This window comes from Apiospora kogelbergensis (genome assembly GCF_038363985.1).
Source record: "Apiospora kogelbergensis strain CBS 113332 chromosome Unknown utg000006l_segment0_segment0, whole genome shotgun sequence".
Lineage (NCBI taxonomy): Eukaryota > Fungi > Ascomycota > Sordariomycetes > Amphisphaeriales > Apiosporaceae > Apiospora > Apiospora kogelbergensis.
Window position 1 is genome coordinate 2,936,878 of NW_027117423.1, and position 22,089 is coordinate 2,958,966.

General features: G+C 53.8%; 7 protein-coding genes across 7 annotated transcripts; 4 read left to right on the forward strand and 3 right to left on the reverse strand.

Moving 5' to 3' along the window:
- Nucleotides 1-462: 462 nt before the first annotated feature.
- PG998_009777 (GET complex subunit g.t1.c1) lies at nt 463-1,255 on the reverse strand (the record flags this gene model as incomplete). The annotated part of the gene is made up of 3 exons (XM_066876593.1): nt 463-833; nt 908-1,094; nt 1,169-1,255. 3 exons carry the CDS (start codon nt 1,253-1,255, stop codon nt 463-465), a joined length of 645 nt encoding a protein of 214 aa, XP_066728749.1.
- Nucleotides 1,256-1,557: 302 nt separating this feature from the next.
- On the forward strand, nt 1,558-2,586 carry PG998_009778 (uncharacterized protein; the record flags this gene model as incomplete). The annotated part of the gene is made up of 1 exon (XM_066876594.1): nt 1,558-2,586. One exon carries the CDS (start codon nt 1,558-1,560, stop codon nt 2,584-2,586), a length of 1,029 nt encoding a protein of 342 aa, XP_066728750.1.
- A 2,325-nt stretch (nt 2,587-4,911) lies between these two features.
- PG998_009779 (uncharacterized protein) lies at nt 4,912-6,567 on the forward strand (the record flags this gene model as incomplete). The annotated part of the gene is made up of 3 exons (XM_066876595.1): nt 4,912-5,124; nt 5,177-5,249; nt 5,312-6,567. 3 exons carry the CDS (start codon nt 4,912-4,914, stop codon nt 6,565-6,567), a joined length of 1,542 nt encoding a protein of 513 aa, XP_066728751.1.
- Nucleotides 6,568-7,388: 821 nt separating this feature from the next.
- On the forward strand, nt 7,389-9,320 carry PG998_009780 (Vacuolar amino acid transporter 2; the record flags this gene model as incomplete). The annotated part of the gene is made up of 4 exons (XM_066876596.1): nt 7,389-7,889; nt 7,942-8,376; nt 8,461-8,623; nt 8,692-9,320. 4 exons carry the CDS (start codon nt 7,389-7,391, stop codon nt 9,318-9,320), a joined length of 1,728 nt encoding a protein of 575 aa, XP_066728752.1.
- Nucleotides 9,321-11,823: 2,503 nt separating this feature from the next.
- PG998_009781 (gtp-binding protein rhoa protein) lies at nt 11,824-12,888 on the reverse strand (the record flags this gene model as incomplete). Its single annotated transcript, XM_066876597.1, has 5 exons — nt 11,824-11,985; nt 12,051-12,185; nt 12,254-12,451; nt 12,723-12,750; nt 12,821-12,888. The coding sequence occupies 5 exons, from the start codon at nt 12,886-12,888 to the stop codon at nt 11,824-11,826; spliced, it is 591 nt and encodes a 196-aa protein (XP_066728753.1).
- Nucleotides 12,889-15,932: 3,044 nt separating this feature from the next.
- PG998_009782 (mitochondrial 54S ribosomal protein uL24m) lies at nt 15,933-17,199 on the forward strand (the record flags this gene model as incomplete). The annotated part of the gene is given in 3 exon segments (XM_066876598.1): nt 15,933-16,379; nt 16,445-16,900; nt 16,918-17,199. The coding sequence occupies 3 exon segments, from the start codon at nt 15,933-15,935 to the stop codon at nt 17,197-17,199; spliced, it is 1,185 nt and encodes a 394-aa protein (XP_066728754.1).
- A 582-nt stretch (nt 17,200-17,781) lies between these two features.
- PG998_009783 (IKI3 family protein) lies at nt 17,782-21,900 on the reverse strand (the record flags this gene model as incomplete). Its single annotated transcript, XM_066876599.1, has 3 exons — nt 17,782-21,136; nt 21,157-21,582; nt 21,707-21,900. The coding sequence occupies 3 exons, from the start codon at nt 21,898-21,900 to the stop codon at nt 17,782-17,784; spliced, it is 3,975 nt and encodes a 1,324-aa protein (XP_066728755.1).
- Nucleotides 21,901-22,089: the final 189 nt, after the last annotated feature.

Consider the following 22,089-nt stretch of genomic DNA (forward strand, 5'->3'; position numbering starts at 1 on the left):
CTTTCCCCTCGGCAAACAACACGAAAGAATACTGGAACCGCGTCGCTGAACCAAAAGCACTGCTTCCCCCTCCTACCTGTGCCTTGAGTTATCCAAGGACAGACTGGACAGAGCTGTGTTCCCAATATATATTTCCAGCCGCGGTACGAGGTAGGTCGTTGTTTGGGGAGCCGAATTATATGTAGTCTGGCGCTTTCGAAGCTTTCGCGATCTTCTTCCTCAATAGACGCTAAAGTCAAAAGACGCCTAGAACGAGCCCAAGTACTCTGCCAAGAGTCATCTCAATCGTGTTACAGAGTTTCCAGCTACGGCCATGGTCTACTCTGCGTCAAATAAGATGAGAGACATTCTATGAATTCTTCCATTGCTTTTAGTATCCCTATCGCGTAGCAATGACGGTAATGGCAATTCTCATGCGTTCACCCGATGATACGTATTGCTAAATGGCAATCCTGGCTTTCGTCACGAATCCTTTTTGGAGCCCGTTGCTGATTTCGGCTTGCCTGCTCCCTGCGTCGCCTTCATTGGCTGCTCGCGTGACTGCACCTTCGCCCCCAATATCAATCCCAGGATAGCTGTAATGGTGTCGCTTGCCAACATGATGACCCCGTTACAGGCCAACTGCCACGATACAATGCTGATGCTGCCCAAGGGCGCACGGGGGAAGGAGAGAACCCATTCCGCGTAGTAGGGGAACCAGCCATGAGGAAGCCAGAACATGGGCTGCTTCGAGTACCACATAGGCAAGAACCATTTAAGCCCTCTGGTGGCGGTCCAGCGGACGACGCCAATAGTGCGGTCGAAATTCGTCTTGACTCCCTCGTGAGATTTTTCTAGAGCGTCAGGGTTAGAATATCCGGTCTTTCAGAGCTGTGTGGCAGAGCAAGCGTTCCAAGGAGCTACGCACTCATCTTCTCCAGCTGGTCCAACAGCTTGTCATGTTGCCGGCGCAACTTTGCCCATCTCGCAAACTCGTCCTGGCTGCTCGTGGCATTCAGGTCGCGACGGATCTTCAGGTATTCGCTTTGCAATTTCGCTCGTTCGGCCGTCGCTCGCGATGTCTGGGTCGGCAGCATGAGGTACAGGGTCCATAGCTGGGAATGGTGTCAACGGTCAGCAAAGAAAGTCCACGTATGACGTGTTGGGCCTAAGCAGCATGTAGATGTACCAGGTTGTTGATAGTGGCCGCGCCGATGGTGTTAACCAGGTGCACGGCGAGCTCCACGAGGAACACGACAAGTAAGAGGGACGGCATGATGTTGTCCACCAGTCCGTGCTGTTGCGCGTGGGATGGTGAGGTTGTGGTGATGACGATGATGCGGAGGCTCGCTCTGTCCTCAAGCAAAATCGTGGCCTTGAACCATATTGCTACCTACAACTGGCCCGAGAGCTTTGGTGGGATAGGTACCTGATATGGCCCACTACTGTCGGAGGGAAAAATGACTTTTTCGCCGACTGCCCCGCCAATACGCAACACACACCGCGATTGATCACAATAGCTTCTCTTTGGAGTTTCCATGAAGCTCTGGCCTTACAGCGATATTATGATTCCGCAGCATGTCTCGCTCTCTAGACAGTGACATCCTGTCGAACCTCAAATCCGAGGATCCAACCAAAGTGTACCAGGATATTTCCAGCATCTTGGATCCTCCTCCTGGCCATGGTCTCCTGGAAATAGAGCTGCTTGGCAGCAGCCATCCTCTCGAGCCGGGCGTGCATTTCCTTCAAGATGGGAATGCCATAGCTATACCAAAACTCAGGCTTGTACAAGCCTTCTTTGTCGCTCGTGAGATTCTGTCGAAGCATCTCTTGAAGCCTACGTCTCCCCCACAGGAGGAAACCGTGAAAGCGACCTCTGTCGTTCTCCTTATGGACCCAGAGCATCTCACAGCCGCAAACACCAGGAAGAAAGCCATTGTCGCACAGCTGCAGGCTGGGACGTTACCAGAGCAGGTCTTAGAAGCAGAGCAGTTGTTCGTCGATAGCCTGCTCACATCTCGCCTGCACCGTCACACCAAGTCGCCCACGCTATGGAGTCATCGTCGTTGGCTGATCCAGAGCCCTGGGCCTCTTCAGTCGCCGGACTGCATCAGATCTGATCTCGTCAACGTAGTCATGGTGGCCGCCGAAAGACACCCCAAAAATTATTATGCATGGAGTCATGCTAGATGGCTACTTGAATTTTCCAATGGGGACGACTCCTGGCCTCCTTGGTTTTACAAGACAGTCGTGGGCGATGTGAAGACCTGGTGTTTCAAACACCACGATGATATCTCGGGGTGGACATATCTCCAGTGGATTCTCGTAAGGATCCAGGACGTTGAGGAGAGGCGACAGGAATGTTCGCTGGTTCTCCGCGACACACTAAATATCGTACAATCCTTCCACTGGACGAACACATCCGTTTGGAATTTTTTGCAAATGTTGGTCACAAGGGAGTTCATCAGCGGCGAGCTTTTCGAGGCATTCTTGCAAGTCAATGACTTGTTGTCTTCGTCGAGCACCGAGGATAATGGCGGCTCACCGGCATCTAGAACATTGGCTTGCGCGAGGCAGTGGGCCGCTCAGCATCGGCAGGCTAGTTAACAAATGGATCACTCCACATATGACGATATCTTGCGCATTCTCGTCCACGCGTCGGTAACATCAAGCGGCGAAGCCCATCCTTTGAGATACGTTCTCAACGGCATTCCAGCTTTTCGTATATACAGAGTAAGTTTCAGGTGTTTACGAGATTCATCGGCTACCCACAAAGATCCAGCTCTATTCCGGTTTATCGCCGGTTTGCTGCTCCGGACGTCGCATTGCGCTGCCCGGGCATACGTACACTTGCGGGAAGGGCATGAATCTCATGACTCGTCTCAATTGTGTTCTTGTTTCTACCGCCCAATTCAAGGCCCCGAAAGCTGCTGTAGCAAAATCAGCCTTGTACGCGCAATCCAGACTGGTCCAGCTATGTATTGGCTGTGCCTTTTGCGTTCGCAAGGGCTGGGTTACTGGCTGGCTGATTTTGATGGTCTACTGCAATCAGCCGGCGACTAGCACAACTAGTGCAATTCCTCTGGATTACCAGCTTAAGATTGCCCGAGTGTGCTCCCTATTGTGCCTCTTTTTACGGATTACGGGAATGAGGCCTGTCCACTCCCGCGGCAAGCGCGTCAGTTTCTACCATTCTACGTACATATCGTGTTTCTGATGCTAGGACTTGAGTATCGTCCGCACAATTACATTGATATGGAGACCTAGCGATCTGTGGAGGGTGATCAGCGCACTCTAACCCCGAAGTTGCCAGAGCCGCTTGGCGGGCCAGGAATCAACTGTCGACTTTCAACTTTCAGCGGGCGCCCCCCCTGCCGCACACCAGGGTGAAGGCTGGCTCAGACCGAAATCAGGATTGGCCAATTGGCTGCCAACTAGGACCCCCTGCTCTCTTAATTTGCGGCAACATGCTGTGGGTACCCTTACGGCTCCCATGCAGATGTTTGCCATGCTTCAACACGACCAGCTTGCAGCATCGCTTCCAGCTTAGTATGGTGTATGAGCTACCAAGTATGAAGGGAGACGGTATGCCTGGAATGGACGATCTTGATCCTGCCACAAATCTCTTTACGTATCTCGCAGGTGATGGCTGAGCTGAGTAAACCTGACGACCAATCAAGTGTTCAGGTGAGAAGGACTGATAACGTTAGGACGATCGGTCTCCGGCCCAAAGTCAAAGAAAAAAACATCAGATAGACGCAGGACCTCCCCGAGGCCCGTGACCATGTCAAGTTGATCAAGTCGGGGTATTTCTCAGGGGACCCGTCATCTGATTGGGCTCGTTAGATGGCGCTACCCTCCAATTCATATCAACCCCTGAGCCCTCCACCTTCCATGTTCAGTTCCGCACAAAGAACGAAGATGGATTGGAGCAGAGCATGGAGGGGCCACGCCCAGAACACGACCGTTAAGGTGGTATTCGTGAGGAAAGCGAGCCAATTCCTACCCCCAGGTGAAATGCAATTCGGTCCAACTGCATTTAACCCCCTCGCGTACAAAGCAGGTTGAGCCATGATACCTGCCAGGCTACGGCGCCAGGCGCGATCAGGCAGCTTGGCAGGCCAAGGATAAGGGTCAACAACGGTAGCATGCATGCAACATTTCTGCCACCCATTAGCATAAGCATAGGGAATACGACCCCAAAAGGAACAACAGGGGGCTGAGCATGATCTACATACATAGTGTCTGACCTAGCTGACCAAAGCCTCCGAATCTCTGCTGTGGGAAGCCGAGTCAATCAATGAGGCGCTTTTCGGGGATCGACCCAGTCCCAGTCCCAGTCCCTCGTTTCCCTCGCACCCCACACTTGCCCACGCGCCGTCTTTATACAGCTCTCCTCCATCATCAGTAGTTCTTGATCTTACCTCCTTTCGCTCAAGTTCAGCAGCGCCGTTTCCGTTGTTGTCCTCGAGTAATTCTGCTTTATTGTTTGAGTTGCCGTACCGGAGGAGCCTCGTCATTACTGATTGCTTCCTTTTCTCCTCTGCTTTTGTTTCACCCCACTGCAATTGTGTGTCTTGTGGCGTTGCTCCTGTCTTGAAATACATGTGGATGCCTGCGTCGGACTGCCATCACCTTGATTTCAAAGGAAACATTGCATTCTTTCTATAATTCATCTTTCTTGTACTCTCTTAGTTGCTTTGGTGGAGTAGCTCCACGGATCGACCATCTCTGATGCTGTCGTCGTAATCTTTAATGCTAATACTCTAACCCGGATCTCCTCCCTCTTCGACTGCCTAGTGTTCGAGTCTGGTACTTCTCGATCCTACCCCCACCGACACAGGCCCCTCGACGATATTGTTAAGAGGAGTGTCTATCCGGGAAGTCCTACTGCTATGAAGGATACTTGCTAGCAACATCAAAGCCACCATCATGTATTGGGTCTTCGGATTACTACAACTCACACTATGGATTTCGAACACTCAGGCCGTTAACCCTCTTCTGTGGAAACATGCTGTCAGCACCAACGAGAACTTCCAACTGCGAGATATCGAGACCGGGCATGGATTAGTGGGCAACAGAAGGGCCATTGGGGCCCCGCCAATGGGGTTTGTGACCTTCAAGTTGACTCCATCAAGCCAACAAGTAGGTTCCTTGAGATGTTCCGTGGTGATAACATGTCTGACCATGGATATAGCGAGACGAGCCTCATACCAATGTGATAAGCCGCGTGGCACAGGATCTCGCCCGAAAGTACGGGCACCTGCCCAGTCGGACTGCAGCCCCTGGCCATGCCATCGCGGGCAGGGAAAACAACTACCACATTGTCAAGGCGAACCCCCGGAGAAGAGCAACAGCGCCGGCGTCGACCAAGATGGAACTGATTACTCGTACTTCGTGGAAGCGAAGTTCGGGTCGGACGAATCGTTGATGTACATGCTTCTCGACACAGGTGCTAGTAGCAGTTGGGTTATGGGGTCCAAATGCACGTCCGAAGCTTGCTCCATGCACAACACGTTCAAGTCGGATGGCTCCAGCACGCTGAAGGATTCCGGTCAATCATTTTCGGTCGAATACGGCTCTGGCTCCGTCAGCGGCAGCCTGGTCACTGACACGGTCAAGATCGCCGGCATGACGGTTACCATGGACTTTGGACTGGCAAAAACCACGTCCCAGCAGTTCAAATCGTTCCCATTCGACGGCATCTTGGGTCTTTCGATCGGCAACGGCGGTCCGCAGAACTTCCTGGTCGCTCTGAAGGGGGCCAAAGTAATCGATACCAACGTATTTGCAGTCTCGCTTTCTCGCAACGCGGACGGACTCAACGACGGCGAAATCGCCTTTGGGGCACCCAACCCCGACAAATTCACTGGCGATATCTCTTACACATCCATAGACCCCAAGAACAAGGGCAGCTGGGCCATCACCGTCGACGACGTCTCGGTAGGCGGCAAGCCAGTTGGCATCACGGATAAGCTCGCCTACATCGATACCGGTACGACATTCGCATTCGCGCCGCCGGCTGACGCCAAGATCATGTACGGAGCCATTCCCGATGCTTCGTCAGCCGACGACGGAGTGACGTGGACAATGCCTTGCGACACCAAGTCCGAGCTCAGCTTCACCTTTGGAGGAAAGAGCTTCAAGATCTCTCCCAAAGATTTCCTCTCGGCGCCCAACGAACAGAACCGCTGTACTGGCAACATCTACGGAATGGAGGTGGTTCGTGGGGCATGGCTGCTTGGCGGCACCCTCCTGAAGAGCGTGTATACCATCTTTGATATGGACCAGGCAAGAATCGGGTTCGCTGCCAAACCTGCCATCGACCCGGCGACATCATCGTCCACTTCGGTAACTGTGGTGAAGACGACGACGCTCGATGGCGGCGCGGTCGTGACATCCACCATGACCTCTTCGCGGCCCAACCCGACAGTGTCCCCAGTGGGCCTCACCGGACACGGCCCAGGGCCCACCAAAGCTGCTGAATCGGACTCGTCCAAGCCCGGGTCGGCGGGGGAGCAGCTGCATCTTCGGGGGTCCCACGTTCTGTTCTTCAGCGTCGCATCAATTCTCGCGATCATGGCTTAAAAGTTGCATTGTTATAGAGCTGTGGCTACACGCCATGCCACCTACACACACAAACAGCGAACAACCAAGGTTTCTTTTCGGGTCCAAACCAGGAGGACGACATGGGGTTTCAACGACAGACGTGTACAAAAGGGCACGTCAATCACTCGCCAAAGAGAAGGGAGTGTGTTATGTATAGATACCCAGGGAATATGAGGACGAAAGCTGGAAGGGGGCCGGCAGAAGAAAGCCAGGCCCGCCGCCGCCGCATGAGCCGCCAGCGCCATTTAAAGATTATGCACACGATGTAATAGAACATAGGACTTCGATTCAAGAGGCTTACATGCACACTCCCGCCGGCGCATTCAGCGTTGCTGTCTCAATCTGTGCATTGTGGTATGCCGTTTTGCCCTGTAACCCCCTGTTTGCCCCTGTTCAAGTGAGTAGGTAGCCCGGTAGGTACTGATAGGCAAAAACAAATGTACACGTTGTATGTAGGTTTAACACGCGTCAGGTTTAGGCGCATCGGCGCTACTGCTGCAAGGGGGTTTCCAAAGTACCTGCCAAGCTGCGAGTACTTCCAACTGCAGGCCGCATTACTTACCTAAGTAAAACCTATTTATTACCTGCTACTACGGTGTTGCATATACTCCTGCTCGTAATTGATATAGTCGGGCGAGTGGTCAGATCTACGCGACGACAGATCACATAATCCCGAATTCCTCGCCTCCTCGCCTCCTCGCCTCCTCGCCTCCTCGCCTCCTTGCTTCGGGGGTACGGCCTGGTCCATTACAATCTCCCCCAATTTGGTTGGTTTCGCAAAATGCTACCGCGATAATACAATGGCCAAGGCCAACTCCCACAACACCAGCTCCCTTCGAGAGGGAGCACCAACGAACCTGAGCCAACACCAACACCGCAGCGAAGAGCAGCACGGGCTGCTGGCTCACTCCTCCCACGACAACGAGAACGATGGCGTCCTCTTCGACGCCACCGCCGAGGCAGACGGCGCCGGCCTCAAAGCACATTCCGGCAGCGGCAAGGCCGTGCCACCCGCCATCAGTACCACCGGCGCCATGCGCTCGCCCCGGACGCCCAACCGGGTGCGCTTCGACCTGACCCCGACCTCGATCCCCGCGCCCGCCAATGGCCACCTGCACGGGCGCGCCTCCAACAGCAGCGACGACGACGACGACGATATATACTACGAAGAGAGCGACCTCCTATACTCCGAATCCGACGGCGGCGCCCACGGCGACGAGTCGCACCACCGCCTGCTGACCGACATCGAGGCCCCCTCGGTCACGCTGGCCAGCAGCCCCTGGGGCAACGAGGACGGCGACGTGAGCTCCTGGGCCGAGGCGGAGCGGGCGCGGCCCAAGTCGGGGGCTCAAGTCGGCCTTTATGAACATGGCCAACAGCATCATCGGCGCCGGCATCATCGGGCAGCCCTACGCCTTCAAGCAGGCGGGCTTGCTGGCGGGCGTGACGCTGCTCATCGGGCTGACCGTCATCGTCGACTGGACCATCCGCATGATCGTCATCAACTCCAAGCTGAGCGGCGCCAACAGCTTCCAGGGCACCGTGGAGCACTGCTTCGGCAAGGCGGGCCTCATCGCCATCAGCGTCGCGCAGTGGGCCTTCGCGTTCGGCGGCATGGTCGCGTTCGGCGTCGTCGTCGGCGACAGCATCCCGCACGTCCTCGAGGCCATCTGGCCGGGCCTCGCCGACATGCCCTTCATCTGGTGGCTCGCGGACCGCCGCGCCGTCATCGCCTTCTTCATCATGACCGTGAGCTTTCCCTTGACTTTGTACAGGGATATTGCCAAGGTAAGCAAGCAAGCAAAAGACAAACCCACCAGTCTACCAATAGGGGGGAGGTTACGAAGCTGATCAGAGGAAATCAAACCACAGCTGGCCAAAGCAAGCACGTTCGCCCTCATCAGCATGGGCATCATTTGCGTGACGGTGATTGTCCAGGGCGCGCTGGCACCCGACGAAGATAGGGGAGACTTCAGTTTCCAGCTGGTTACGATAAACACGGGCATCTTCCAAGCGATCGGGGTTATATCATTCGGTACAGTTGCTATCTAGGCCCTTCACTTTTGGGGTTGCATCCTCGTCCGGCTAACAACAGCGACGCAGCTTTTGTTTGCCATCACAACTCCCTCCTCATTTACGGGTCCCTGAGAACACCCACCCTGGACCGCTTTGCCCGGGTCACGCACTACTCGACAGGTATCTCCATGGTAGCCTGCATGGCCATGGCGCTCTCCGGGTTCCTGATCTTCGCCGACAAGACGCAAGGCAACGTGCTCAACAACTTTGCTCGCGACAACACCATGGTCAACGTGGCGCGCCTCTGCTTCGGCCTGAACATGCTCACGACGCTCCCGCTCGAGGCCTTCGTCTGCCGCGAGGTCATGCTGAACTACTTCTACCCGGGGGAGCCTTTCAGCATGAAGCTGCACCTGCTGTTCAGCACGGGCCTCGTCGTGAGCGCCACGGCCATCAGCCTGCTGACGTGCGACCTCGGCGTGGTGTTCGAGCTGGTGGGCGCCACGAGCGCGTGCGCGCTGGCCTACATCCTGCCGCCGCTCTGCTACATCAAGCTGAGCTCCAGGAGCTGGAAGACGTACATGGCCTGGGCCATTGTGGCGTTTGGGTGCGTGGTCATGGTCATCAGCATAATACAGGCCGTGGTCCAGATAGTGACGGGTGAGTCTCGACTTCCGACGTTCCCCTTTCCAACACAGTGCTCTGTCTACCGGTGAATAGGCTTGGCTGACTGGCTGACTATTATCAGGGTCCGGGGATCATGCGCAATGCACGTAGCCCCAGACGAAACAAAGAGATGGAGAGTATGGTGTATTAAGTATCGTGATCATCTTAAAAGGCATCTAGACGAGTTCGGGAGCTAGTATAGAAGGAAAGGTCATGTAGAACAGCGAGCTCTGGACATATCTGGCATTAATGAACATCAAATCCAACGTTATTTATTGGCCAGAATCCAAACTACTAATACTAGGCCCGCCTCCACTTCCGGGGGTGTACGGGTTCGGTTCTATATCTGGCTCTGTCTTAGTCAAGGTAGGTGATCAGCCAGACCCTTCGTGCATGGATGGTAGGTAACCTGTAGATATACATGGTTGCTGGGCAAGAGCTGCTTCTCCATCTTGCTGCCACGGTCATCTGAGAACTCTCTTCCGTTGCGGCTGGAGAGTCAACGGAGATCTGGATGTTCGATTGGAGGCCAGAATCCCTTATCGCGATACATGTCCACACTTGCCTTACCACACCAGCTGACGTGGGCCTATCAGCGAGGTCATCCTCCCAGAGCTGCCCTCGTGATTTGCAGTGGTGTATGCGAGGAGGGGGGCCGGCGGGATCCATCTCGGGTGCAGAAGCTAAAGTCCAGCAGGTGAAGCCGAAGCGGGCACTGCGACGATGGGAACCCCGCCTTTCTCTTTGGGAAGAAGCCGCCATATATAAATGTCAGCAAAGCGTCTGCCCCATCCCCAATCATTGCCATATTCGATCTCTTCTCACGATAAATATCCACATCAAATTCCCGTGCCTTGCCGACCTCAAGATCGACATCTAAGCTGTAAGTTGGTTGTATGCTTTTGTCTTGACTTCTTTCTTATGTCATAGGAAGAGGAATGCCAGCATCATCTCACTAACACTACAGGACACACCAGAGTCCCTGCAGAACAACAACAACAACAACAACACCGCCAAGATGCATAACGCCTGCCCCAAGTGCGGAACGGCCTTCAGCGGCTCGACCAAGACCTGCGGCTCATGCGGTGCTGTAAGTCTAGCTTTCCCGACACCCTCCCTTCCCCCGAGATATCCACAGGAGAAAGGAACTGGATCGGATCGCTGACGGTTTTCCCTTTCTCTCCGTCCTCCAGACCTGCCCCCAGTAGATCGTACATTAGGGGCGAAGACTCCATGGTGATGATAATCCAGGATGGATGGCCAGATCGGATCTTTATTTTTTTCTCAAGGCCGGGGAGATTGTTTCTTAACCGTACCGTATAATGATGATGGCAATGGACTTGCCTGGTTTTGATTATTGAATACAATTTGAGGCGAGGTCGTGCAACTAAACGAAGGAAACTATTCAGTCATTTGTTCTCAATGTGTTTCTAGCCGCCCTAGTGTATTGCCTGCTTGTTGTGCCCCTGGGTTTCGTAGGGATGTAACTCCAGCAATAACCCCTTTTCGGGGGTGATGATGGATTTCTGCATTCGAGCTCACAAGATACATATTGCCCTAATCCATATATAAACACATATGAACTCCCAGCGCCTTGATGAGAGTCGTGTATCGGCATGGCCGGGAGGAGTATCCACGGCTACTTTTTCCCCGTTCTCAACACGACCTGTGTACTGGATGGTTGTGTACCAACGTTGTACTCGCACAGTTTGGCAATTCCACAAGTAACACCAAGTAGACTAGACATGAGTGATCTGGAGTATAGGACACGATTATAGAGCGATACCGTGTTAGAGGAAAGACTACAAGCTAACAATAGAGCCTTATCAAAACAAACTATGTCCCCTTCCGGATTCGGTCAACACATCAGGGCTGGTTGTCGAGACAGGGGAAAAGAGGCCGGTTGAAAAGAAGAAAGATTTATGATATAGCCGTATTCTCAAGGGTTGCCTTGGCTTGCCATTCTGGACACATAGACATAGAGACACAATGTAAACGTGTTTACACACACCACAACTACCACCGAGACGAAGACAAGACCATGCACAGATAACTTCTCCAGTGCCTTGCTCTACTCCGTCTTCCATTCACCCAGTTCGCCAGCCATAAGCGTAACGGTAGCAAATGCCGTTACTAGTCCCTTGTCCGCCGCTAGCTTTCCCCTCCCTGAAGATTAAACAGAAAGGGAAGTAGGAGAAAAAACACAGTGCCGAAGCCATCCAAAGTAGCACGCCGGGCCGAGAGAACCAGTAACGACGAGTGACAGATGGCGAGACGAATCAAACTCCAGCCGGAAAACCATGATGCACAACAGATATGCGGATGTATCAAAAGCCCATTTGGCACCCTCTTCCCAGATTTGTGTTGCCACTCCGCTGTAGCACACCGACATTATACCAAGAACAGTAGCATGTAGACCAGACGTGGTCCGCCGCTAGCTGGACCAAGCAGAACTGCGGTGCGTTACAAGGGCACAGCCTAGAATGTGCAAGACCGTTGGTAATAGTAAGAAGCTTGCGCAGGGGGCCCGAACCGTTTCGGAATGTTGGTCGTTTAGAGGATCATGCATTTGCTCTTGTGGCGGGCACCGGGGCCTTTGCGGGAGAGCAGAGCAGCGCGCGTAGCGTGCTCGAAGACCTCACGCACGCCCTCGTTCGTCTTGGCCGAACACTCGAGGTACTTGTAGGCACCAATCTTCTTGCGGATCTCCTCACCCTACAGACGGCGTTGTTAGGCAACGAGGCTTGGAATCATCAGTGGCGATTCGGAGAGTTGCTTACCTCTTCGGCAGAGACGGGCTTCTGGCTCGTCTTGCGGAGCTCCTCCTGAATCTTAGGGTCGTGGCGCAGATCCTTCTTGCAGCCGACGAGGATAATGGGCAGACCCTGGCAGAAGTGAAGAACTTCCGAGATCCACTGTTGATAGGGGAGAGCACGTGTCAGTCAGCTTATCTTGGATACTGGGATTGGCGATAAACACATACCTTCTCCTGGACGTTGTCAAGAGAATCGGGCGAGTCGACAGCAAAGCAGATCAGGATAACGTGAGAATCGGGGTACGACAGGGGACGGAGACGATCGTAGTCTTCCTGACCAGCCGTATCCCAAAGGGCCAACTCGACGTGCTTACCATCGACCTCAACGTCGGCGACGTAGTTCTCGAAAACAGTGGGGACGTAGACCTGAAAGAGTTAAATCTGTCAGCGTGGATTCATTTCCCTCTTCATATGCGTAGTCGAAATTGATGTGTGATGGCAACGATGAGCTTTCAGGCAGCAGTGCGTCTTTGATGGTTGTGACGGGGGAGCCGCATCAGGCTGAAACCGACGGAGGACGTTGCTAGATTGGCTGAGCTGCGAGGGGAATGTCGAGGTCGGAAATGAAGCCATCCAGCGAAGAGATGGATTGGATGGGAGGCGGATGGAACAATGGAGCGTCGCTTTTCTTTCTTACCTCGGGGAAAGTGCCCTTGGAGAAGACACTGGATGGCAATACTTGTCAGCGAATGATGATGCAACGACGCGCGAGGACGGTCGACGGGCGGAACTCACATCAACAAACAGGTTTTACCGCAAGCACCATCGCCAACGATGACCAGCTTTCGGCGAATCTCAGCCATGGTGTCTGTGTGGGTGGGTGGGTAGTGGTGATGAGGGTATTCAGAGAGAAGACAACAAAGTCGCGATTAGTGGACGAAGCGAAAGGGGAGAAAACAGCCCTTTGGATCTTCGTGGGGAATGGGGGTATTTAGAAATATGCAAGAAGTAGTGGGAAAGAAACAAGAGTCACAAATGGCCTAGATGCAGATTGATCTGGGTCGTCGGGTATGGCAGAGATGAATTCTTCTCCTTTTTGATGGAAGAAGAAGAGTTGAGTTGGATTGGGTATGTAGTACGTAGTTGGGAATGGGTTGATTGCGAGGGAGGTGGAGGATGGAGTTTAAAGAGGAGGGCGGTGGAAAGCACAGATAGGAAGGCAAGAGAGAGAGAGAGAGCAGAGCGAGAGCAGCGCGCAGTGGACGAGTGGTAGCGGTAGGCGGTAGGTGTGATCACTGTTTTGTCCCCGGGCTGGGTTCGCTGGGAGTGACTTAAGCTAGCTAGCTGCTGTTCTGCCTGTTCTGTTTGTTCCGCGTGTCCTGCGTGTCCTGCGTGTCCTGCTAAAAACGAGAGCGAGAGAGGGAGAGAGACAAGACAGACAGCCAGGACGGACAGGGTAGCAGCCGTCAAGCCAGTAGCGTCAGGTCCTAGCCAGCATGTAGTAAGTACTATGGAGGTGCTAGGTGCTAGGCCTGTAGTCAATAGTAGCCAAGGCAGGGCCAAGGCACAGGGCAAGAAAAGAGAGAGGTGAGAGGCCCTGCAAGAGTCCTTCACTTCCCATAGGTACATGGCCTGTAGCCTTCCTTTCCGTTGCTGTCACTGTCACTTGTCGCCTGTCACCTCCCCCCATTATTCTTCTGGCTGGGCCTGGTAGTCCTGGGAGACGAAGGGCCCCATTGATCGTGGAATCTAACAAGTACCGTTCGTACTGTGTTGGCAGAGCCAGAAAGAGGTTCCGTTAATTATGGTATTCTGGGCGGGTTCGGGTCTTCGGTCTACGAAGACTGCGCCCAGCACCTTGGCCTCTCTCTCTCTCTCTCTCTCTCTTTTTCTTCCTCCGTCTCTTTCGTAGCTAGCCACCGGCTTCCCGAGACAGGACATGCATACATGCAAACAAACAGTGCTACTGGAAGCCATCACATAGCGAATACCGAATGCCTACAGTAATCGACTTGATATTTGCGGCATGGAGGCTCGGTTTGGTTCGCTGTTGAACCACTTGACTTTTCGGAGTCAGCGCCCTGCGGCACATGTACACGAAAACCCACACTGGGTGGAGGCTGGCAGGCAGGGCAACGGCCCAAAAGAGGTCCTCCCTGGACATATCTCACAAGCGACTTACGTATCGTCCTTTGTGGCTTTGTTCTTTTCTCTCCTCCATTTCTTGGATTGAGAAGCGTCCGTGGCATGGTGGCATGGTGGCATGAAGGATCAACAGATGAATCAGTGAATGATGTTCGTATCGGCTATCTCTTTTCGGAGGCAGCCCAGCCCAGCTCAAGCTCAGCAGATACACCGCCCGAACCTCTGCCGTTCTACAGGGAGGCAGGGAGGGTTACTGTAGTTACTGTGGCAATTGAATTGCTCCAATCTCGCTCTTGGCTCCCTGGCTACATGACATAAGCCACCGCTCGTTCCCGTTCCCGTTCCCGTTCCCATTCACATTCACATTCACATTCACATTCACATTCACATTCACATGCTATGAAAGGGAGTGCTCTTGTGCTGCCGCTGGTTGTCGACTGCATTACTACATAGCCTAACATAGGCATATGTATATGGATGAGATTATATGAGATCTGCTAGCAGCTCCAATAGGCTCTAATAGGTGCCAAGTTCCAGTCTGCATTAGCCCGGCATTGGATATCAGGTCTCAACTCTTTCCGGGGTTTGGCGAACAAACAAGCAACCGCAAGAGGTTGTTTTGTCTCACGACTGATTACCCTACATTGGTCTGGACGAGCTCCATCTAGAGTTCTTACGGAACTGACTGACGGGGTGGTTGCAGAGGGAGCGCTCCAGTCACTGTCCAAGTATCTATCATCGAGTGATGATAATAATAAACAAGCAAGCATCTCATGTACTTCAGACGGTCCCACATGCAGAACTGTGGAGGCGGAGCCGTGCATTGCAGCCATCCTTACGTTGATGTCAGATACCGTATCGTCAACTCTTGTCCTTGTCTCTCTTTCCCTAATCCAACCCGCCCGTAGTCATGTTTCTGCAACCCTTGCTGTTTTACCAGCGCATACGCGTACATAAAACATTATGTATTCAGGCATCACATACACATCCAACAGATGCCACGGAGAACCGGCCACGACCAACATCGATTTCAACGTATCCTTCCTGGCAAGCTGGCTAGCTGCTAGCTCCAATCCAGAGCCCCAGGATGTGTCTTGTTTCTTCCAGAGGCTACTGACGCAACTCACTTCTCTGAAACACGAGCTGGATATAGCAAACAAGCACGCGCTCTCCAGACGTAGCCATGCCATAGCTGGCTCTTGACTCGTTCTCAAGATAGTAAGTAGCATGACGGCATAGACACTGCCGTACGCCCTACGTAGCTAGCCATGCCGGCATTATACCACCAGGATACGATATAGCCACTCGGCCATTTCGAATCTGGAGATTATGATATCGATCTCGTTGATTTCGTTAGAATTGTTCCTAAGGAAAATGCAATATCGGGGCTCTGTAGCAATCCTCCCGGTCGACCAGAACATCGAAAGGTACGGACGTGCTGTTGAAATGGCTAAATTAGCCGAGGAGACGCTTTGATCTAACCTCTTTGGGAAAGTAGCCATCTGGTCGGATTAAACATGCCCCGGCCATCTCGAAAACCCAAGTATCTCGGTACCTCCTCAGTACTAGCGCCACTCGAGGCGGCCCGGCGTTGAAGACCACGAGCTCCGGGAAATTTTGGTTGTCCAAGCAGTTGGAGCGGGCTCACACGACCAAGGGAAACCGCCAGAGCAGCATGCACCATTGACCCCCCAATTACACTGCCTTTACTGCTGTAGTATAAGTCAATTGGCTGCGGGGGATCTTTTGCACAAAAGCAGCCATGCAGAAAATCCTCAAACGTGTTGCTACCGCCGAGCGGGTGGCGGCCAAGCGCAAGGCCACCCGAGATCGCCTGCATTTCAACAAGGATCGCAAGGAGGAGGAATATGGGCTGAAGAGCCAGGCACACATTGTCGCCCACGACATTGGCCGCGCGAAGCAGGCCATCCGGGACGACTGGAGACTCGGCCCTCTGGCCCCCAACTCCCACACCGGCGAGGCCGCCGCCCAGTATGGCGCCATTTCCGAGATCCGATACAAGAACCCTACCGCCCTGCGAAAAGAGCAGAAGGAGGCCCGTTGCGCATGGCTCGGCGGCTACAAGAACCTAAACCTCGCCGCCGGAGACCGTGTGGTGCTACTACACGGCCCTGAAAAGGGAAGAATTGGCCGCGTCCAGGATATCAATCATGATGATGCTAGTGTTGTAGTCGAAGGCCTCAATAAGGTATGAATTATTATTATCATGTACCTGACCACACCGTTTGGCTGGAACTAAAGAGATACAACTAGTCAAACATTAAATTGCCCTCGGCTTTCACGGCGGACGAGACGAGCCCCTCCGTCCTGAACATCGAACTTCCTGTCCCCATCTCCGGCGTCCGTCTCGTGCACCCCATCTTCGACCCAAAGACGGGCATTACCCGCGACGTCATCATCAACCAGCTGGTGTCCCGCGGCTTCGTGCACGACCGGATCACGGGCAAGGCCGAGTGGACGCGCGTGGTGCCGGGCATGAACATCACGATCCCGTGGCCCAAGGAGGAGGACAAGGCTGTGGTGGACCACAAGATCGACACGCTGCGCATCGATGCCGAGGAGCGCACCTTCGTGCCGACGCTGCTGCGCCCACCCATGCCCGAGACCGTCATCGACGAGCTGCGCGGAAAGTACAGCAAGTTCCGCACGCGGCACGAGCCCGAGTACATCGAGCGCCTCGAGGCCCAGAACCAGGCCGTCAAGGACCGTGTCCACCTCATGGACAGCATGCGCAGCCCCTGCAGGAGCTGCACCGTGCCGAGCGCGCGAGCAAGAAGAAGAAGGGCAAGCCGCGCCTCACGCTCGAGATGCTCGAGGAGATCGGCAAGGTCATCGCCAAGAACCGACAACGGACCTTGGATGCCGCTGGAGTCTCGGATGCCGCTACACAACAGACCATCTCTCATGTACCGGAGTCAAGTACGGAGTCAACAGCTCCTCCCCACCTTCGGTCTAGATGCGTGCATATCTTGCATCTTGCAGGGCGTGTGTATGATACCTGTATATAGACAATGGCTGGCATCTGCATCTGGGTTGGGTGATAGCAGCATGTCTACCTATTTATATTGTAAAAGAATTCATGCATCGGAATACCAAAACACTTCTGGTAATCATTACCACTCTCCATCCCAAGCTTCTTATGACCATCGGCTCTGATACGATGGGCCAACTTCATCACATGAACGATATACATGCTAAGCCAGCCCCGTAATCTACTTCGAGAAAAAGGGGGACAGGGCAGTGAATGTTTGGGAAATGCATCTATACGTGTCCGTGATATAACCCCCGAGCTTTGCCCCTATTACACCCAGTAGTGATCACAAGCACCGTTATGAGCTTGCTATTGGGTAAAGAATTTGAGCAATCCGCGGCACTACATTCATCTTCAAGTAAATAAGGTGGCCGAAATAATAAAATATCCAGGTCCCTCTCCCTACTCAGCACATGCATGTAAAGACAACTCGAGCATAACCAACCATTACAATGATTCACATAAAGCCGGGCTTGAGTCGGGCCGTGAGTCAAGGTACGCCATTTAACTGTATTCGTCTTGTCTCAAGTTTTCAGGTAGCAGCTACTGTAATGCAAGTCTAGCTACCCAGCAGACTCAACTTCTCCATGCCCGAAACATTAGGTGGCTCCTGCTTCCGCCAACCCTGTTCCAACGATTCAGCCAGAACAGCATCACCGCCCCTGGGCGCATAAGCAGCTTGTCCATCATCGCCGCCGGCACTATCCAGTGCGGTCTTGTTCTGGTCCTCACGCTTGCCCCAGACCTCCTCGATGCCCAGGCGGCAGCCCTCGAGCACCTCGCCCATGAGGGCCTCGACGGTGCGGGCGCGCTCGAACATGCCGCGACGGACGAGCCCGAAGACGAGCCGCTCGACCTCGCTTTTGGTGCTTTGTACGCGCTCGACGAGGCGGCGGACCGAGTTGACGAGGTACTCCTCCTCGTAGACGGTGCCCTTGCGGCCGCGCGCGCGCTTCTTCTCTTCGCGCTTGCGGTTCTTGGACGTGGCGCGACTGACGCCCGTGCCTGCCGTTCCCACGCTGCCAGCTTTGCCGGTGTAGCGGGTGAAGAGCGAAGCGCCGCCTGCCGAAACACGCGACGAAGCCGCTACGCTGACGTCGTCGGGTAAGTTGATGTTGACCTCGCCCTCGTAGAAGGCGAGCGGGTCTTCGGCGGCGCGCCGGCGGAGCTCGGCGATGCGAGGTATCTGGGCGCGAAGCTGTGCCTTGCAATCGGCCAGGAGCTCCGTTGATGACGCCAATGCGTCAGCAAGTCCAGTATCTATCGTTGTCTCTAGAAGTTCCGGTCGGGCATGCAGAGCCACCAAGCGCAAGGCGTCTGCAAATTGATAGCCCTTGCACAAGTACTGAACGGCAGTGTCAAGAGACGAGAGATGGTCGAGGTAGATTGTGGCGGCGCCTATATAGTCCTTGGCTTCCTCAAGCGCATCCGCAAGGCTTGTTGCTAAGTCATTGAACGTATCCTTGGCCAGTGGCGGTTCCTGCACCGAAGCAGTGAACAGAGCTTCCCTCCAACACGAGACGCCTGCAGCTCGGTAGCATCGCGTTGCTAACGCATATTCATGGAGGGACTCGTAGGTGAGACCAGCCTCACGGTTCTTCGATTTAGACTCCAGATACTCCGCATACAGGCGCGTGAGTATCTTGAGGTTGTTCTCGTCATAACGGTATAACCGGAGCGCATCTGCGTACAGGCTGTGCTTGACCGTGTACTCTTGGGCTTCTTCGTGGGCTGCCAAGGTCTGCAAGTGTGTAAGAGCTTTGGCATAACGACCCAAATGATCGTCAACGGCAAATTTTTGGCGTAGATCTGGTAATTTATGAAGACCCTGTATGAATGGCAGATACTCTCGAGGATCCCGCTGAGATTGTTGTGCCACAAGCAGTGCGAGATCAAGATTGTATAGCCCAAGCGCCTCATCGAACAGCGTGTTGACATCGGCAAGGAAACATATGTGCTCGACTGCCCTTTCAGCCAATTGTTCGTCTTCCTGCATCAATTTGGCAACAACTTGCAGTCCGTCCTCAAATGCAGGTGGAGACTTGCAGACGTTAGCAGTGATGATGTTCTGAAGTGTATCGTTGCCAATATTTTTTCGAGACCGTAGACTCGTCAGAACAGCATCACAGACGGTGTTTGTCTTCCCAATAATTGGGGCCGTTTCAGGAGCTGCTCCTTGTTCGACTGGCACGGGCATCATCACGCCTTTGGCAGGTTTAGTGTTGACATACATGGTTTGTGTAACATCTTCATCCCGTAGTGATGAGAGAAAGAGATCGATATATGTGACGTCCTTCAACTGATCCAGGAAGACAGTTACATTGTCCAAGAACTGCTGTGGTCGATGGTCGTACAAGACGTTCATGTCCACTCGCTGAGTCCTGCAGTAAGAGAAAGCCCTTGCGTAGTTCATGTCTTCGATCAGCTGTCGTATGCCTGCGACCACCATAGCCCTCGGGAATATCGTCTCCGTGTTCCCTCTTGGCATCTGGAGGACTAAACTCATGTTGGTCGGCATCGCTGTCACTAGCCTGGCGCCTCGCTCAATGCTGCGGCATCTTTCATCTTTCTCGGGGTCGTCGGCGGGCACCTCAAGATCATCAATCTCAGTAAGATGAACAAACTTGAGCAGATGATTCGTGGTGGTAAAGATCAAGTGGTCCGGTGTAACCAAGAACGACGTGCAATTCTTGACTAGAAGGCGTGATTTCCCAGTATAGCCATTTGCATAGAGATGGCCATTCCTTGTGAGGCCGTATATGCACAGGGTTCCATCCTGAGCAGAACCAGTCACAACACACCAAGGCTGCTGTACAGGTAGCCGTAGTGGTTGTTCTTCAGTGGACCCGTGATCGGCCGACACGACCGAGACTCTTCCTGAAGCTGCTTGTGCGATACACTGGGCATCGAGCGATTGGGATTGGCTAGCAAAGCCATATACCTGACCAGCTCTCGCAATATCGGACCGAAGTAGTTTATTCGAAGCCGCATCGAGTTGCACAGAATGCCTCTCTGGGTATTTACTTTGAAGCAAGAGCTGAATGTTGCCATTATCGCAGACTGACACTTGCCGTGGGATCAGAATGTCAGTCAACGGTGTTGTATCAGACAGCGGCAGCGTGCTCAGAAGAGACGGTACGAGCGAACGCTGCCCCTTAACCTGCCACTTGTACAGATCAATGCCATCTTGGCAGAGGACGGCCAAATATGTGTTGTCGGGAGAAAAGGCAACATCAGCGATGCTAGATTTCAGCTGCAACTCGTACATAGCCATCGGAGGGGGCATATTTGCAGTCCTCAAAGGTGTAAGTTTGAGAGTTTGGCCATCGATGGCAGCGACGGCGCCATGATCGTTTGGTGGTACAAGTGAACCTCGAGCGATATTGAAGATGAATTCGGCCTGTAACAGCCGCACAGATGGCTGTGATGGGATTGCCATAGCCAGTCGTAGGGATTTCTCGGGGTGCCAGGTCAAACACGTAGGAAGCTTGTTTGACATGATTTCCTGCTTCAGATACCAGTGGTAGTTTCCCGTGGTCCAGAGCTGTATCCTGTCGTTCAGTGTGACAGCGAGTACAGTTGAGTCACTATTCCACTCGAGACCAACCTGGTCCCCAGAGATATCTCGACCTTCAGGGGCTCGGAGGGAGAATTCGCCATGCCTGAGACCATTTCTTTCAAAAAATATCACATCGATGCCTCCCTCTTTCCGTTGAACGCTGGCAAGTAGGTTACCGGCCGGGCGCCAGCTCAGGGCACCCTCCATGCCGTCAACAGCCTCACTCACGCTGTCAAGCACACCCTCACGGGAATAGACCCGAATTACTCTTCGCGTATCCGGCTCGATCGAGTTGACGGCAACATAGGCACCGTCGCCTCTCCAGCTGATGGTAGTCCTTGCATCATCCCGGAAGCTCAAGGCACCTTCATCGACCTTTTCAGGGATGGTGGGATCTCGGAGCGCTTTCGCTCCTTTCCCTGAAACTGTGTTTCCTTCTTGCCCCAGCCGACGGATACCTGCTTCGACAGCTTAAGGTCATCTAAAGTCATGGTAGCATCGGTGATGCCCTCAAAGTTACGGCTCATGAACACGACGGTGCGAGCCTTGGTGGCGATGGCCAGGAGCTCTTCGTCGGGCGACCACTTTGCGGCGGTGATGCCCTCGTCGATGGAGCCCATAATCTCAATGTGCACGCCATCCTGGGGGCTGTCAGATTCCCTAACAAGGACGATGTCGCCACCCTCGAGCACCAAGATGGTGGTGAGGTTGTCACTGAAGTGATGCAAGCTGACAACCTTATCGACGGGCAGGTCAGGGTTCGGGCTTAGCGCCTCCCATGATGCAATCTCGAAGAAGTTGCTGAGCGGAAGTGGCCAGAAATCAGCTCACGGATCGCTTCCTACTGGGCGATCTTGGCAAAGGTCCAAGTGGAAGGGGAGAGGTAGGCGACCAAGGCCAAAAACGGAGGCGTAGCTTAACTCACAAAGCAGGATCGCCTGCAGCATTCACATGCTCGGCAAGTCTGAGCAGCCGAAGCTTGCCATCCTTCTCTGAGGGGCCGAATGTGCATAGAATTTCATCTTTTGCGGGGTCCCAACAGGACGAGGTGATGGGCTCGCCCTCGTAGTCGGCCGGAGGCGACCAGGAATTGTATGAGATGTTGCGGAGATTACGCATCGTGTGACCTCTATTGCTTGACACGCTTCAAGTCAGGATCAACCTCTTCTTTGAGTCCAGTCCCCGGCGCTGATATCTGATATGATCCGATCTTTTTTTTTTTCCTGCGGGACCGTGTGTGCAGCCTCCTGACTCGTACTGTGCGGAACGGCTGTGGTCACGGTCGGCCAACACAGTGCACGAGCAAGC